General features: G+C 46.9%; 1 protein-coding gene across 2 annotated transcripts in view; it reads left to right on the top strand.

Moving 5' to 3' along the window:
- Positions 1–18622, top strand: part of LOC139411711 (A disintegrin and metalloproteinase with thrombospondin motifs 17-like) — a 196321-nt gene that overhangs the window by 6765 nt on the left and 170934 nt on the right. For both annotated transcript variants that reach the window (XM_071158374.1, XM_071158373.1), the window contains exon 3: positions 6253–6442. In XM_071158374.1, coding sequence (XP_071014475.1) covers positions 6253–6442 — 190 coding nt within the window. The remainder of the gene's footprint in view (positions 1–6252; positions 6443–18622) is intronic.

Raw genomic sequence — 18622 nt, 5'->3', positions numbered from 1 at the left:
CTCTTCTCCCCCCTCTCTCGCTTCTCTCCCCTCTCTCTCTCTTCTCTCCCCCTCTCTCTTCTCTCCCCCCTCTCTCTCTTCTCCCCCCTCTCTCTCTCTCTCTCCCCTCCCTCTCTCTTCTCCCCCCTCTCTCTTCTCCCCCCCTCTCTCTCTTCTCCCCCCTCTCTCTCTCCTCCCCCCCTCTCTCTCTTCTCTTCCCCTCTCTCTCAGCACTCCTCTCTGCTTCCTTCTCTCCCCCCTCTCTCTCTCTCTCTTCTCCCCCCTCTCTCTCTTCTCCCCCCTCTCTCTCTTCTCCCCCTCTCTCTCTTCTCTCCCCCTCTCTCTCTCTTCTCCCCCCTCTCTCTCTCTTCTCCCCCTCTCTCTCTCTTCTCTCCCTCTCTCTCTTCTACCCCCCTCTCTCTCTTCTCTCCCCCCTCTCTCTCTCTCCCCCCTCTCTCTCTTCTCTCCCCCTCTCTCTCTTCTCCCCCCTCTCTCTCTCTTCTCTCCCCTCTCTCTCTTCTACCCCCCTCTCTCTCTTCTCTCCCCCTCTCTCTCTCTTCTCCCCCCCTCTCTCTTCTCTTCCCCTCTCTCTCAGCACTCCTCTCTGCTTCCTTCTCCCCCCTTCTCTCTCTCTTCTACCCCCTCTCTCTCTTCTCCCCCCTCTCTCTCTCTTCCCCCCCCTCTCTCTCTTCTCTCCCCCCATCTCTCTCTTCTCCCCCCTCTCTCTTCTCTCAACACTCCTCCATGCTTCCTCTCCCTAGCCCTGAGGAGGTGTGTGCTGAGATGTAAATTGGAGAGTTTGCGCTGACTCTTCTTCTCTCAGTCTGTTCTCTGGGAATGCCCTTACTTGCTATTTGGCACATTTGGCAATGCACCCTACACAAGGAGCTGTTATGCACAGGGCTGGTTCTTGTCATTCTGCCACCCTAGGTGGAAAAATACGTATTTTCCAAAATTAAATGTTATGAATGCCTATCTATGTGGTAAGCCTACCATTTGTAAAACACCAAAAAAGACATGGGGTCTGGACCAAAAGAGTTCGGCTCATGCTTACTGGGGTGTAGCCTACCATGTCGGCAGCAGTGGAATCCTGTGACTAATCAATTTGGTGATTTAAGCTCTGAATATCAGCTACCCAACTTTATCAGGAGTTATCGTGAGCCTTTTTGCAGTGTGTTTACACAGCGGGAAATGAAGAAGTATTGTATTTTTTGCTGTGATACATACTTGAAACCACTGATCATGCCAACAGGGTGAAACTTCTGTACGACAGTTGTGACTGTCCATTCCATAATGTCCATTTAACTTTGACCTGTCCTGTTCTCAGGGTATGTTGTTTGTTACCATGACAGCACATTTTTTATTTGATTGGGTGCCATGTAGGTTAGGCTATTTGATGGGAGAAACCTGCATGATGTAAAAAGTGTCTCATTACATTGTCATCCATATTATCCCCAGCCTGTAGGCTACAGAAAAGGCCACATATTCTTTCTACCACATCCTATATCTGCTACATGATTTATGTTAGATGATTTTTATGACGGAACGTTGGTGGAGAGCCGCAGTGATGTGTCTCTCCAACAGCACCCTGGAGAGGCGCGCTGGGAATGGACAAGCTAAATATTTTGAGCCCCTGCCTTTGACAAAGTGGGCATTGTTTATCACAGGGCGGCATCAGTGCTCAACTAAAAAGCCCATTTGCCACTGGTTGAGAGAAATTGTCATTGGTTTTGGGCAGAATTAGAGTGGATTCAGAAAGTATTCAGACCTCTTGACTCTTTCCACATTTTGTTACATTTCAGCCTTATTCTAAAATAGATTAAAATCCATTTTAAATTTTCCCTCATCAATCTACACACAATACCCCTTAATGACAAAGCAAAAAAAAAATTTTTTAAATGTTGCAAATATATTAAAAATAAAAAACAGAAATACCTTATTTACATAAGTATTCAGACCCTTTGCTATGAGACTCAGGTGCATCCTATTTCCATTGATCATTCTTGAGATGTTTCTACAACTTGATTGGAGTCCACCTGTGGTAAATTACATTTATTGGACAAGATTTGGAAAGGCAGACACGTGTCTATATAAGGTCCCACAGATAACAGTGCATGTCAGAGTATAAACAAAGCCATAAGGCCGAAGGAATTGTCCGAAGAACTCTGAGACAGGATTGTGTCGAGGCAAATATCTGGGGAATAGAACCAAAACATTTCTGCAGCATTAAAGGTTCCCAAGAACACAGTGGCCTCCATCATTCTTAAATGGAAGAAGTTTGGAACCACCAAGACTCTTCCTAGAGCTGGCCCACTCGGCCAACTGAGCAATCGGGGGAGAAGGGCCTTGGTCAGGGAATTGACCAAGGAGGTGGAGGTGGTCACTCCGACAGAGCTCCAGAGTTCCTCTGTGGAGATGGGAGAACCTTCAAGAATGACAAACATCTCTGCAGCACTCCATCAATCAGGCCTTTATGGTTGAGTGGGCACATGGAAGCCACTCCTCAGTAAAAGGCACATGACAGCCTGCTTGGAGTTTGCCAAAAGGCACCTAAAGGACTCTTAAGACCATGACAAACAAGATTCTCTGGTCTGATGAAACCAAGATTGAACTCTTTGGCCTGAATGCCAAGCATCACGTCTGGAGGAAACCTGGCAATGTTTTTCAGCAGCAGGGACTGGGAGACTAGTCAGGATCGAGGGAAAGATGAACGGAGCAAAGTACAGAGGGATCCTTGATGAAAACCTGCTCCAGACCGCTCAGGGCCTCAGACTGGGGTGAAGGTTCACCTTCCAATAGGACAACGACCCTAAACACATAAACGACCCTAAACGCATGACAATGCAGGAGTGGCTTCCGGACGAGTCTCTGAATGTCCTTGAGTGGGCCAGCCAGAGCCCGGACTTGAACCTAATCGAACATCTCTGGAGAGACCTGAAAAAGCTGTGCAGCAACGCTCCCCATCCAACCTGACAGAGCTTGAGAGGATCTGCAGAGAAGAATGTGAGAAACTCCTCAAATACAGGTGTGCCAAGCTTGTAGCGTCATACCAAGGACTCAAGGCTGTAAAGGTTCTTCAACAAAGTACAGGGTCTGAATACTAATGTAAATGTGATATTTCCGTTTTTTTTATTTATACATTTGCAAAAATATAAAACAGTTTTTGCTTTGTCATTATGGGGTATTGTGTGTAGATTGATGAGGGGGAAAAAAGGATTTAATACATTTTAGAATAAGGCTGTAACGTAACAAAATGTGGATAAAAATCAAGTGGTCTGAATACTTTCTGAATGCACTGTATGTGAGGTTTTATGTGTTGTTGGAGGTGCGTGTTGGTCAGTTCAGTTCAGAAAAGGCTGCCCTCGTCAATCTGCCGCCACAAGCAGCCGACTAATCCTGCTTATTGAGCGGGTCGGCCGTGTTAATACATCGAGCCGTGTTAATACGTTGAGCGGGTCGGCCGTCTTAATACGTTGAGCGGGCCGGCCGTGTTAATACGCTGAGCGGGCCGGCCGTGTTAATACTCTTAGCGGGTCGGCCGTGTTAATACGCTGAGCAGGTCGGCCGTGTTAATACGTTGAGCGGGCCGGCCGTGTTAATACGCTGAGCGGGTCGGCCGTGTTAATACGTTGAGCGGGCCGGCCGTGTTAATACGTTGAGCGGGTCGGCCGTGTTAATACGTTGAGCGGGTCGGCCGTGTTAATACGTTGAGCGGGCCGGTCGTGTTAATACGCTGAGCGGGTCGGCCGTGTTAATACGTTGAGCGGGCCGGTCGTGTTAATACGCTGAGCGGGTCGGCCGTGTTAATACGTTGAGCGGGTCGGCCGTGTTAATACTCTGAGTGGGTCGGCCGTGTTAATACGCTGAGCCGGGTTAATACGTTGAGCGGGTCGGCCGTGTTAATACGTTGAGCAGGTCGGCCGCGTTAATACGTTGAGCAGGTCGGCCGTGTTAATACGTTGAGCGGGCCGGCCGTGGTAATACGTTGAGCGGGTCCGCCATGGTAATACGTTGAGCCGTGTTAATACGTTGAGCTGGTCGGCCGTGTTAATACGCTGAGCGGGCCGGCCGTGTTAATACGTTGAGCGGGCCGGCCGTGTTAATACGTTGAGCGGGTCAGCCATGGTAATACGTTGAGCCATGTTAATACGTTGAGCGGGTTGGCCGTGTTAATACGTTGAGCAGGTCGGCCGTGTTAATACGTTGAGCAGGTCGGCCGTGTTAATACGTTGAGCGGGCCGGCCGTGTTAATACGTTGAGCGGGTCCGCCATGGTAATACGTTGAGCCGTGTTAATACGTTGAGCTGGTCGGCCGTGTTAATACGCTGAGCGGGCCGGCCGTGTTAATACGTTGAGCGGGCCGGCCGTGTTAATACGTTGAGCGGGTCAGCCATGGTAATACGTTGAGCGGCCCGGCCATGTTAATACGTTGAGCGGGCCGGCCGTGTTAATACGTTGAGCGGGTCAGCCATGGTAATACGTTGAGCCGTGTTAATACGTTGAGCGTGTTGGCCGTGTTAATATGTTGAGTGGGTCGGCCGTGTTAATGCGTTGAGCGGGTTGGCCGTGTTAATGCGTTGAGCGGGTTGGCCGTGTTAATACGTTGAGTGGGTCGGCCGTGTTAATACGCTGAGCGGGTCGGCTGTGTTAATACGTTGAGTGGGTCGGCCGTGTTAATACGTTGAGCCGTGTTAATACGTTGAGCCGTGTTAATACGTTGAGCCGTGTTAATACGTTGAGCGGATCGGCCGTGTTAATACGTTGAGCGGGCCGGCCGTGTTAATACGTTGAGCGGGTCGGCCGTGTTAATACGTTGAGCGGGCCGGCCGTGTTAATACGTTGAGCCGTGTTAATACGTTGAGCAGGTCGGCCGTGTTAATACGTTGAGCCGTGTTAATACGTTGAGCCGTGTTAATACGCTGAGCCGTGTTAATACGTTGAGCCGTGTTAATACGTTGAGCCGTGTTAATACGCTGAGCCGTGTTAATACGTTGAGCCGTGTTAATACGCTGAGCCGTGTTAATACGTTGAGCTGTGTTAATACGTTGAGCCGTGTTAATACGTTGAGCCGTGTTAATACGTTGAGCCGTGTTAATACGTTGAGCCGTGTTAATACGTTGAGCCGTGTTAATACGTTGAGCCGTGTTAATACGTTGAGCCGTGTTAATACGTTGAGCCGTGTTAATACGTTGAGCCGTGTTAATACGCTGAGCCGTGTTAATACGTTGAGCCGTGTTAATACGCTGAGCCATGTTAATACGTTGAGCCGTGTTAATACGTTGAGCAGGTCGGCCGTGTTAATACGTTGAGCCGTGTTAATACGTTGAGCCGTGTTAATACGTTGAGCCGTGTTAATACGTTGAGCCGTGTTAATACGTTGAGCCGTGTTAATACGTTGAGCCGTGTTAATACGCTGAGCCGTGTTAATACGTTGAGCCGTGTTAATACGCTGAGCCATGTTAATACGTTGAGCCGTGTTAATACGTTGAGCAGGTCGGCCGTGTTAATACGTTGAGCCGTGTTAATACGTTGAGCCGTGTTAATACGCTGAGCCGTGTTAATACGTTGAGCCGTGTTAATACGTTGAGCAGGTCGGCCGTGTTAACACGTTGAGCCGTGTTAATACGTTGAGCCGTGTTAATACGTTGAGCAGGTCGGCCGTGTTAATACGTTGAGCCGTGTTAATACGTTGAGCTGTGTTAATACGTTGAGCCGTGTTAATACGTTGAGCCGTGTTAATACGTTGTAGTTTATTAGTTTCACCGGACTACGTTAGTGGAGGCTTTGGGTTTGACGATAAGGTATTTGTTCTTATAAGACCCTGCATGGTGTTGGCCAGGGGCTGGGTTTTGGTTGGGGTTGAGGTTGAGGGTATAAAGGTGGGGCTTGAGGCAGCTCTGGTCGGGGGGAAAGGGGAGGTGGCATGTTGCAAACAACTATCTGGGATCTCGTGAGAGAAAACCAAGAGACATGTTAAAAGTTGATCTACCCTAAAAATGAATGTTAACGGCTGCTCTGTTGTTCTTTTGCTCTCTCTCTCTCTCTCTCTCTCTCTCTCTCTCTCTCTCTCTCTCTCTCTCTCTCTCTGTCTCTCTCGGTCTCTCTCTCTCTCTCTCTCTCTCTCTCTCTCTCTCTCTCGGTCTCTCTCTCTCTCGGTCTCGCTCTCTCTCTCTCTCTCCCTCTCTCTCTCGGTCTCTCTCGGTCTCTCTCTCTCTTTCTCTCTCTCTCTCTCGGTCTCTCTTGGTCTCTCTCTCTCTCTCTGTCTCTCTTCAGACTGGACTGGTCTATACAGGAGAGGACAGTCTCTTCATCCAGCCGGTCAACAGTTCTTCCGACTCCTTTTCCGGGCTGCAGCACAGGGTGGTCCGACACCGCCGCTCAGCCATGACCAGCCCTCCTTCTGCCCCTCCCCCTGGATCCACAGCTGCAGACAAGCAGCCCAAGGACTGCGGCACCATTCCAGGTGAGTGACAGAAATGTTGAATGGTGGATGGTGGATATTGGATACCATTGGACCGCCACTGCCACTTTTGATTGATTTGGTAGATTTTGGAAGGGAAAGGAAAGGGGATTGGCGTGAGAGAGCGGATCCTCTGTGTCTGTGAAGTGTGGCTGTACTTTGTCATTGTTACTACGATCAATCAATAGTCGAAGTGACAGCTGCATGTACATTAGAAAACAGTCATTTTATGGTTGTGGTCTAATTGATTTTCAAAGCTTCAGTACCATACATGAGAGAGAAGTAGTCCATCAGAAGCTTTGAAAGAAGGAGAGAAGTAGTCCATCAGAAGCTTTGAAGGAAAGAGAGAAGTAGTCCATCAGACGCTTTGAAGGAAGGAGATAAGTAGTCCATCAGAAGCTTTGAAAGAAGGAGAGATGTAGTCCATCAGACGCTTTGAAGGAAGGAGATAAGTAGTCCATCAGAAGCTTTGAAGGAAGGGGAGAAGTAGTCCATCAGAAGCTTTGAAGGAAGGGGAGAAGTAGTCCATCAGAAGCTTTGAAGGAAGGAGATAAGTAGTCCATCAGAAGCTTTGAAGGAAGGGGAGAAGTAGTCCATCAGAAGCTTTGAAGGAAGGGGAGAAGTAGTCCATCAGAAGCTTTGAAGGAAGGAGATAAGTAGTCCATCAGAAGCTCAGAAGGAAGGGGAGAAGTCGTCCATCAGAAGCTCAGAAGGAAGGGGAGACGTAGTCCATCAGAAGCTCAGAAGGAAGGGGAGAAGTCGTCCATCAGAAGCTCAGAAGGAAGGGGAGACGTAGTCCATCAGAAGCTCAGAAGGAAGGGGAGAAGTCGTCCATCAGAAGCTCAGAAGGAAGGGGAGACGTAGTCCATCAGAAGCTCAGAAGGAAGGGGAGAAGTCGTCCATCAGAAGCTTTGAATAAGGAGAGAAGTAGTCCATCCATGCAGACTGTGTGATGGTCAATTGACTGAGTTGAATTGACGTGACCCCCTTGAAACGCCTCAGATCATTAAAACCTTTTCCAAATTGAACACCATCCCCTTAAGAGGCATTAGAAGAAGATCCATCAAACCCATTTGGTGTGTCATCATAGTGGTCTCTGACTTGTGGTCAGACTCGCTCAGGTGGAACAAACTTAAACTTGCACCTTTTTTCAATGCTGAATTGAATGTCATTGAGAAAACAGCAAGGTGCCATAATACATTTTTTTGCAAACATCCTTTTTGAATTTTAAAGTATTCCAAGAAGTTGTCATCTAGTTTTTCAAAAGTATCTGTAATCTGATTACAATATTTTTTGCAGGTGACGTAACTGACTACAGTTACAGTGTTTTTGTAATCAAATTACATGTAACTGACATGTAATCGGTTACTGCCCATCCCTTGACGCCATCTTCTTCCCCATGTCTTTGTGGTACAGTAGTTTAGTATTCAGGAGTCGTCCTGGTGTAGGTTTCAAAAATCATGGGGTTCTGAGCAATATTTATAGCTCTCTTCACATTCTTTGATGTTTATTTAGCTTCAATCTGTTGGAAGGAGAGGCGTTTCAGGGCTGGCAGCTGGGCCTTGTTTTAATGTGCATTTCTACTCTGTAAACTCCTGTTGGGGCCTGCTCTGTCTATCTGTCTCTGTCTGTCTGTCTGTCTGTCTGTCTGTCTGTCTGTCTGTCTGTCTGTCCCTCTCTGTCTGTCTCTTAGATTTTTTTCTCTTGCTTTATCGATCTGTCAGCCCTTTCTTTCTTTCTTTCTCTCTCTCTCTCTCTCTCTCTCTCTCTCTCCCCCTCTCTCTCTCTCTGAATTCACTTTCGATATAAGGGGCTTTATTGGCATGGGAAATATATGTTTACATTTCCAAAGCAAGTGAAATAGATATTAAACAAAAGTGAAATAAACAATAAAACATTAAGAGTAAACATTACACTCACAAAAGTTTGGCTCCCAGACCATCGACTGGCCTTCAGAGCTACAGTGCAAAACATTACTTTCTTGAATGTATAGTGTATTTTGGTCCCAACGTCTCGTGAGTTTAAAATATTTAAAGGAATGTCAAATGAATGTGTGCATAAAGTGTATACAAAATATATATATATATATTGTTTAGATTTTTTTTATTTGTTGTGTTCTTGGAAGCTGCATTGTTGATTCTGTAGTTCTTCTGTGTGCTGCATTTTGGGTGTTGTAGTTCTTTTTTTGATGCATTTTTTTAAAGTGTGTGAATGTCATGAAGTCTATTTTGCATAATACAAGTTCAACTACTACTGCTATTAGATTGTAGATAGTACATTTTGTTTTCTTTTTCCTTATTCTGTGTGGAAACAGCAACTGCTCTCCACGTTTTGGGTGATGTTGCTATCACGTTGCTTCAGAGACAATTTAAACCTTCCCACAGTTTTTCTCGCTACAATGTCTCTGTTCCAAATGGAACACTATTCCCTTTGCAGGGAATAGTACCACCAGTACTTTGACAGCCTGTAGAAATTATTTCCATATGTTCATAACTGGGACGCAAGGAGTAATAGAAACCTCTTTGAGAGAGAGAGAGAGAATTGGCTTTTTACCAAATTACCATACGACAGACCACGCATTCACCTTGCACACCCTAATTGACAAACCTTTCATGCTTTGTTGACCTCACTCAATTTGGCATGGCGGTCTGCTATACAAATGGATGGAACTTGGAGTTGGGGGAAAAACAAACGACATAAAAAAAATCCATGTACGCAAACAACAAGTGTGAGGTAAAAATGGGCAAAAAATAAACACATTTCTTTCCACAGGGCCGTAGGGTGAGACAGGGATGCAGCTTAAGCCCCACCCTCTTCAACATATATATCAACTGGCGAGGGCAGTTGAAGTCAAATGTCTACTGTTTGCTGATGGTCTGGTGCTTCTGTCCCCAACTAAGGAGGGCCTACAGCAGCACCTAGATCTTCTGCACAGATTCTGCCAGACCTGGGCCCTGACAGTAAATCTCAGTAAGACCAAAATAATGGTGTTCCAAAAAAGGTCCAGTCACCAAATACTTAATTTTCAAATCATGAACACAAATACAAATTTCATGTAGACACCGTTGCCCTAGAGCAGACAAAAAACGATACATACATCGGCCTAAACATCAGCGCCACAGGTAACTTCCACAAATCTGTGAACGAGCTGAGAGACAAGGCAAGAAGGGCCTTCTATGCCATCAAACGGAAAATCAAATTCGACATACCAATTAGGATCTGGCTAAAAATACTTGAATCAATTGTAAAGCCCATTGCCCTTTATGGTTGTGAGGTCTGGGGTCTGCTCACCAACCAAGAATTCACCAAATTGAGACTCTGCATGCAGAATTCTGTAAAAATATCCTCTGTGTACAACGTAAAACACCAAATATTGCATGCAGAGCAGAATTAGACCGATACCCACTAATTATCAAAATCATAGAAAGGAGCCGTTAAATTCTACAACCAACTAAAGGAAGCGATTCCCAAACCTTCCACAACAAAGCCATCACCTACAGAGAGATGAACCTGGAGAAGAGTCCCCTAAGCAAGCTGGTCCTGGGGCTCTGTTCACAAACACACCCCACAGAGCCCCAGGACAGCAACACAATTAGACCCAACCAAATCATGAGAAAACAAAAAGATAATTACTTGACACATTGGAAAGAATTAACAAAAAAACTGAGCAAACTAGAATGCTATTTGGCCCTAAACATAGAGTACACAGTGGCAGAATACCTGCCCACTGTGACTGACCCAAAATAAATGAAAGCTTTGACAATGTACAGACTCAGACCTGGCTCTCAAGAGATGACAGGCTATGTGCACACTTCACACATGAGGTGGAAACTGAGGTGCCAAATATTAGAGACCATATTAGAGACACATATTTCCCTCAGATTACACAGACCCAGAAATAATTTGAAAACACACCAAATTTAGAAAAACTCCCATATCTGTTGGGTGAAATACCACGGTGTGCCATCACAGCAGCAAGATTTATGACCTGTTGCCACAAGAAAAGGGCAACCAGTGAAGAACAAACACCATTGTAAATTTGCACATCGCTACAAGACTTTATATAGACATAATATGACATTTGAAATGTCTTTATTCTTTTATAATTTGTGTGAGTGTAATAGTTAATGTTCACTTTGTATTGTTATCTACTTCACTTGCTTTGGCAATGTAAACATATGTTTCCCATGCCAATAAAGACCCTTGAATTGAATTGAGAGAGAGAGAGAGAGAGAGCTGGAAGAGAGAGAGAGAGAGATAGAGCTAGAGCTGGAAGAGAGAGAGAGAGAGAGAGCTGGAAGAGAGAGAGAGAGAGAGAGAGAGATAGAGCTGGAAGAGAGAGAGAGAGAGAGAGAGAGAGAGCTGGAAGAGAGAGAGAGAGCGAGAGCTGGAAGAGAGAGAGTGAGAGAGAGCTAGAGAGAGAGAGGAAGAGAGAGAGAGAGAGAGAGAGAGAGAGAGATAGAGCTGGAAGAGAGAGAGAGAGCGAGAGCTGGAAGAGAGAGAGTGAGAGAGAGCTAGAGCTGGAAGAGAGAGAGAAAGAGAGAGAGTGAGAGAGAGCTAGAGCTGGAAGAGAGAGAGAGAGAGCGAGAGAGAGATAGAGCTAGAGCTGGAAGAGAGAGAGAGAGCGAGAGCTGGAAGAGAGAGAGTGAGAGAGAGCTAGAGCTGGAAGAGAGAGAGAAAGAGAGAGAGAGAGAGATAGAGATAGAGCTGGAAGAGAGAGAGAGCTGGAAGAGAGAGAGAGAAATCCTGACTAACATATCTGCTCAAAAGAGTATTTTCTGAGTTTGGGTGTTAGCACGATTGTGTGTGTGGGTGTGTGTGTGTATTAGTCCCCCAGCAATACTATATTGAGTGTGTGTGTGTGTTAGCCTCCCAGCCATACTGTATTGAGAGAGTGTGTGTGTTAGCCTCTCAGCCATACTGTATTGAGAGAGTGTGTGTGTTAGCCTCTAAGCCAAACTGTATTGAGAGAGTGTGTGTGTTAGTCCCCCAGCCATACTGTATTGAGAGAGTGTGTGTTAGCCTCCCAGCCATACTGTATTGAGAGAGTGTGTGTGTTAGTCCCCCGGCCATACTGTATTGAGAGAGTGTGTGTGTTAGCCTCTCAGCCATACTGTATTGAGAGAGTGTGTGTGTTAGTCCCCCAGCCATACTGTGTTGAGACAGTGTGTGTGTTAGTCCCCCAGCCATACTGTATTGAGAGAGAGTGTGTGTTAGTCCCCCAGCCATACTGTATTGAGAGAGTGTGGGTGTTAGTTCCCCAGCCATACTGTATTGAGAGAGAGTGTGTGTTAGTCCCCCAGCCATACTGTATTGAGAGAGTGTGTGTTAGTCCCCCAGCCATACTGTATTGAGAGAGAGTGTGTGTTAGTCCCCCAGCCATACTGTATTGAGAGAGTGTGTGTGTTAGTCCCTCAGCCATACTGTATTGAGAGAGAGTGTGTGTTAGTCCCCCAGCCATACTGTATTGAGAGAGTGTGTGTTAGTCCCCCAGCCATACTGTATTGAGAGAGAGTGTGTGTTAGTCCCCCAGCCATACTGTATTGAGAGAGTGTGTGTGTTAGTCCCTCAGCCATACTGTATTGAGAGAGAGTGTGTGTTAGTCCCCCAGCCATACTGTATTGAGAGAGTCCCCCAGCCATACTGTATTGAGAGTGTGTGTGTTAGTCCCCCAGCCATACTGTATTGAGAGAGTGTGTGTTAGCCTCCCAGCCATACTGTATTGAGAGAGAGTGTGTGTTAGTCCCCCAGCCATACTGTATTGAGAGAGTGTGGGTGTTAGTTCCCCAGCCATACTGTATTGAGAGAGTGTGTGAGCTCACAGCACCCAGGAATGGACAGTAACACAGGTGCTTTACCCATCCAGTGTGTGTGTGTGTGTGTGTGTGTGTGTGTGTGTGTGTGTGTGTGTGTGTGTGTGTGTGTGTGTGTGTGTGTGTGTGTGTGTGTGTGTGTGTGTGTGTGTGTGTGTGTGTGTGTGTGTGTGTGTGTGTGTGTGTGTGTGTGTGTGTTTGTGCACCTGGTGTCTTGGGGCGAGAGGGACGGAGAGAGGAGCCAGATTTGGAAATTCCTTCCTCTGCACTCTCGTCTGCCTGAATGTCCCTGGATCTGAGATGGAGTCTGCCAGCTCCTCCTCTCCTCTCCTCTCCTCTCGTCTCCTCTCCTCTCGTCTCCTCTCCTCTCGTCTCCTCTCCTCTCCTCTCCTCTCCTCTCCTCTCCTCTCTATCCTTCTGTCTACTCTCTTCTCTCCTACCCTCTCACTCCTTACATCTCCTTCCCCCTCTCCTTCACGCTCCTATACTCTTTCTCTCTTCCCTCTCTTTCCATTCTCTTTTGTTTTCCTTCATGTCCCCACTCTTCTGTGCTCTGTCTTCCCTCCTTACCCATACCTTTCCTTCTCCTCTCTTCCCCTGTTTCCTCTCCTCCCCTCTTCCTTCTGTTCCTCATCTCCTTCTATCTTTCTATATGGGCGGGCCACTCCAAAGGCTCAGTGAGAGGGGAGCGCTGACGGTTTCCCCCAAACCACAGAGTCCCTCCCTGGAGAGAGATACAGAGACAGACCTTATATCCATTAAACTAACTCCACTCCACACCACCTCCTGAACACTGCACACGCACACACGCACGCGCGCACGCACACACACACGCACACACATGCACAACACAACACAACACCTCCTGAATACTGCACACACAGAAACACACACACCACCATCTTCCTCCTCCCTTCCCCCTGACTCACTGAAGTGTTCTTCGTACAGCAGCAGTCCAGTCTGGCCAGTTGAAACTGTGTTATTTCTGATTGCATAAGAGCTGCTGAGGGAGGGAGAAGGACGTGTGTGTGAGCACATGTGTTTGTGTGTGTGTGTGCGTGTGCGTGTGTGTGTGTGTGTGTGTGTGTGTGTGTGTGTGTGTGTGTGTGTGTGTGTGTGTGTGTGTGTGTGTGTGTGTGTGTGTGTGTGTGTGTGATGTTTTATGTGGATAGGGGGGGTGGTTGTTAGTGTGGATAGGGGGGGTGATTATTTATGTGGATAGGGGGGGTGGTTGTTAGTGTGGATAGGGGGGGTGATTATTTATGTGGATAGGGGGGGTGATTATTTATGTGGATAGGGGGGTGTGATTATTTATATGGATAGGGGGGGTGATTATTTATGTTGATAGGGGGGGGTGATTATTTATGTGGATAGGGGGGGGGGTGGTTGTTAGTGTGGATAGGGGGGTGTGATTATTTATGTGGATAGGGGGGGTGATTATTTATGTGGATAGGGGGGGTGGTTGTTAGTGTGGGTAGGGGGGGTGTGATTATTTATGTGGATAGGGGTGTGATTATTTATGTGGATAGGGGTGTGATTATTTATGTGGATAGGGGGGTGATTATTTATGTGGATAGGGGTGTGATTATTTATGTGGATAGGGGGGTGATTATTTATGTGGATAGGGGTGTGATTATTTATGTGGATAGGGGTGTGATTATTTATGTGGATAGGGGTGTGATTATTTATGTGGATAGGGGTGTGATTATTTATGTGGATAGGGGGGGGGGTGATTATTTATGTGGATAGGGGTGTGATTATTTATGTGGATAGGGGTGTGATTATTTATGTGGATAGGGGTGTGATTATTTATGTGGATAGGGGTGTGATTATTTATGTGGATAGGGGTGTGATTATTTATGTGGATAGGGGTGTGATTATTTATGTGGATAGGGGGGGGGGGGTGATTATTTATGTGGATAGGGGTGTGATTATTTATGTGGATAGGGGTGTGATTATTTATGTGGATAGGGGGGTGATTATTTATGTGGATAGGGGGGTGATTATTTATGTGGATAGGGGGGTGGTTGTTAGTGTGGATAGGGGTGTGATTATTTATGTGGATAGGGGGGGTGTGATTATTTATGTGGATAGGGGGGTGTGATTATTTATGTGGATAGGGGGGGTGTGATTATTTATGTGGATAGGGGGGGTGTGATTATTTATGTGGATAGGGGGGTGTGATTATTTATGTGGATAGGGGGTGTGATTATTTATGTGGATAGGGGGGGTGTGATTATTTATGTGGATAGGGGGGTGTGATTATTTATGTGGATAGGGGGGTGTGATTATTTATGTGGATAGGGGGGGTGTGATTATTTATGTGGATAGGGGGGGTGTGATTATTTATGTGGATAGGGGGGTGTGATTATTTATGTGGATAGGGGGTGTGATTATTTATGTGGATAGGGGGGGTGTGATTATTTATGTGGATAGGGGGGTGTGATTATTTATGTGGATAGGGGGGGGGTGATTATTTATGTGGATAGGGGGGTGATTATTTATGTGGATAGGGGTGTGATTATTTATGTGGATAGGGGGGTGTGATTATTTATGTGGATAGGGGGGGGGTGATTATTTATGTGGATAGGGGGGTGATTATTTATGTGGATAGGGGTGTGATTATTTATGTGGATAGGGGGTGTGATTATTTATGTGGATAGGGGGGGGGGTGATTATTTATGTGGATAGGGGTGTGATTATTTATGTGGATAGGGGGGTGTGATTATTTATGTGGATAGGGGTGTGATTATTTATGTGGATAGGGGGTGTGATTATTTATGTGGATAGGGGGTGTGATTATTTATGTGGATAGGGGGGGTGTGATTATTTATGTGGATAGGGGGGTGTGATTATTTATGTGGATAGGGGGGTGATTATTTATGTGGATAGGGGGGTGGTTATTTATGTGGATAGGGGGGGGGTGATTATTTATGTGGATAGGGGGGGGGTGATTATTTATGTGGATAGGGGGGGGGTGATTATTTATGTGGATAGGGGTGTGATTATTTATGTGGATAGGGGGGTGATTATTTATGTGGATAGGGGGGTGGTTGTTAGTGAATCAGACCCAACAACGTTAGTATGTTTTATTTTCCGTCCCCTGCCTGGTTTTTACGTCCATTTACACAGCTTTTCTTCACATGGAATGTGGAAATGTTAAGATAACAAGAGGAGGAGAGTTGGGTTTCAGGTGGATGTGCTGAGCTGGTCACTGGTCCAATGTATAGGGTGCATCCCAAATGGCACTCTGTTCACTGTATAGAGCATTACTGTTGATCAGGGCCCATAGGGCTATATAGGGAATAGGGTGTAATTTGGAATACAGACCTACACTCTTAGAAAAGAGGGTTCCAAAAGGGTTCTTCTGCTGTACCCATATGAGAACACTTTTTGGTTCCAGGTAAAACCCATTTTGGTTCCAGGTAAAAACCCTTTTTGGTTCTAGGTAGAACCATTTTGGATTCTGTGGCAAGGGTTCTACATGGAACCCACAATGGTTCTACTTGGAACCAAAAGGGTTCTACCTGGAACCAACAAGGGTTATTCAAAGGTTTCTCCTATGGGGACGGCCGTAGAACCCCTTTACGTTCTAGATAGCACCTTTTTTTCTAAGAGCGTAGAGAGCTGCCGGCTCACAGAGAAAACAGTGCGGAAATGAAAACCTGTCATTTCTCCCAGGCCGGAGTTTCATTGGCACTGTGGCAGCTGATGGGAGGTCAGTTAGACATCAGCTGATGGGATGTCAGTTAGACATCAGCTGATGGGAGTTCAGTTAGACGTCACCTGATGGGAGGTCAGTTAGACATCAGCTGATGGGAGGTCAGTTAGACGTCAGCTGATGGGAGTTCAGTTAGACGTCACCTGATGGGAGGTCAGTTAGACATAAGCTGATGGGAGGTCAGTTAGACGTCACCTGATGGGAGGTCAGTTAGACGTCACCTGATGGGAGGTCAGTTAGACATCAGCTGATGGGAGGTCAGTTAGACGTCACCTGATGGGAGGTCAGTTAGACATCACCTGATGGGAGGTCAGTTAGACATCACCTGATGGGAGGTCAGTTAGACATCAGCTGATGGGAGGTCAGTTAGAAATCACCTGATGGGAGGTCAGTTAGACATCACCTGATGGGAGGTCAGTTAGACGTCAGCTGATGGGAGGTCAGTTAGACGTCAGCTGATGGGAGTTCAGTTAGACGTCACCTGATGGGAGGTCAGTTAGACATAAGCTGATGGGGGGTCAGTCAGACATCAGCTGATGGGGGTCAGTCAGACATCAGCTGATGGGGGTCAGTCAAACATCAGCTGATGGGGGGTCATTTAGACATCAGCTGATGGGGGGTCATTTAGACATCAGCTGATGGGGGGTCAGTCAGACATCAGCTGATGGGGGTCAGTCAGACATCAGCTCAAACTAGACGTTGCCCCTAACTACAGATTTAGGATCAGATTACCCTTCCCCCAATCCTAATCTTAACCATTAGGGGGATTAAATGATATATGATCTGAGTCCTGGGGTTAGGGGCAACTCTTACCTTCCACTAGGTATCCTGACAGAGGTATGGCCTGTGGCTTTAGGAAATGGCTTTGGGGTTGTCCCTAAGTACAGATCTAGGATCATATTCCCCAATCCTAACCTTAACCATTAGTGGGGAAAATGCAAAACTGACCCAACTTCAGCCTACATACACCAGGGAAATCCATGGAAAGCTTGTTGTAGTTGTAAAGACCAAAACGATGACACTGAACATTCCTTTTTCTGGAGCTCGGTCAAGATGAACATTAAGAAATCAAAGGTGAGTCTTATCACTCAGACACTGGGCTGTGTTATTGTTTAGAATGTGAAAACACAGAATGGGAAGTCTAGATGCTGCCAGACCGACATTGTGGTCAGGGCTGAGAGAGAATCTGAAATATGCTGAACCTCTCCAACTCCCAACCCTAAAACACTTTCCCAACTCCTCTCTGCTCACTTGCTTTACAGACTCCCACTATGCCGTCCAGGCTGCCTACATTTTTGTTATTCCTAAGAATTTCTGAGCTTTGGCTCACAGTGGAGGGCTCACTAACAGCCTGGACTGGTGTGTGTCTGTTTGTGTCCGTGCGTGGGTGCTTGTGTGTGTGAGTGTGTGTGTGTCTGTGTGCGTGCGATCACAATAATTTTTGTGTAGATATCTTTGTATTTCAGGTGTGTGTGCATGTGTGATTGTATAGATGTCTGTGTGTGTGTACGTGTGTGTGTGTGTGTGCGTGTGTGTGTGTGTGTGTGTGTGTGTGTGTGTGAGGGTGTGGTAAGGTTTTGTGGCAGGCCGGGTTACAGTGTGTAGATTTCTATTTCTCTATCCAAAAGTATAATTTATGGAAAGCTAACACAATCTTATAGCACGATCTTAGCTGTCAAGCACCCTGCTCTGGACGAATGAGCTGGGAGACAGTTTTATTATTATGCTGGTGGCCGTGTTGCCGTGGGTGATGATATTCATGCTTTATGAATCTGAGACGGTCATGTGGTCAGCAGGAGAAGCCCCAAAGTAGGTTAAAACAACAGTGGACTTGCTATCTGTTACAGCTGTACTTGGACCTGCCCAAAGGCAGACATACCAGTGTTTTCTGCTTTGGGAAAATGATCTGAAATCCGTGCTAAAGTGCATCACAGTACTTTAAAGTGGCGTCCTCCACTGACAGTGGACCGCCTCCGTTTCCATTCAGGTCCAGACCTCTGATAGAGGTTGTAGTGAGTTATTCTGATATACAGGATATTATTGTTCCTTAGCTTGTCCTATTGTGGGGGGATGGATGGGTGGGTGGGTGAGTGGGGGGATGGATGGATGGGTGAGTGAGTGGGGGGATGGATGGATGGATGGGTGGGTGGGTGAGTGGGGGGATGGATTAATGGGTGGGTGAGTGAGTGGGGGGGATGGATGGATGGGTGGGTGAGTGAGTGGGGGGATGGATGGATGGGTGGGTGAGTGAGTGGGGGGATGGATGGGTGGGTGAGTGAGTGGGGGGATGGATGGGTGAGTGAGTGAGTGGGAGGATGGATGGGTGGGTGGGTGAGTGAGTGGGGGGATGGATGGATGGGTGGGTGAGTGATTGAGTGGGGGGATGGGTGGGTGAGTGAGTGGGGGGATGGATGGGTGAGTGAGTGGGGGGATGGATGGATGGGTGAGTGAGTGGGGGGATGGATGGATGGGTGGGTGAGTGAGTGGGGGATGGATAGATGGATGGGTGGGTGAGTGAGTGGGGGGATGGATGGATGGGTGGGTGAGTGGGGGGATGGATGGATGGTTGGGTGAGTGAGTGAGGGGATGGATGGATGGGTGAGTGAGTGGGGGGGTGGATGGATGGGTGGGTGGGTGAGTGAGTGAGTG

This window comes from Oncorhynchus clarkii, chromosome 6 (assembly GCF_045791955.1).
Source record: "Oncorhynchus clarkii lewisi isolate Uvic-CL-2024 chromosome 6, UVic_Ocla_1.0, whole genome shotgun sequence".
Taxonomy (NCBI): domain Eukaryota; kingdom Metazoa; phylum Chordata; class Actinopteri; order Salmoniformes; family Salmonidae; genus Oncorhynchus; species Oncorhynchus clarkii.
The sequence above is the reverse complement of the archived record's forward strand: the minus strand, read 5'-3'. Positions and strand labels throughout refer to the sequence as shown.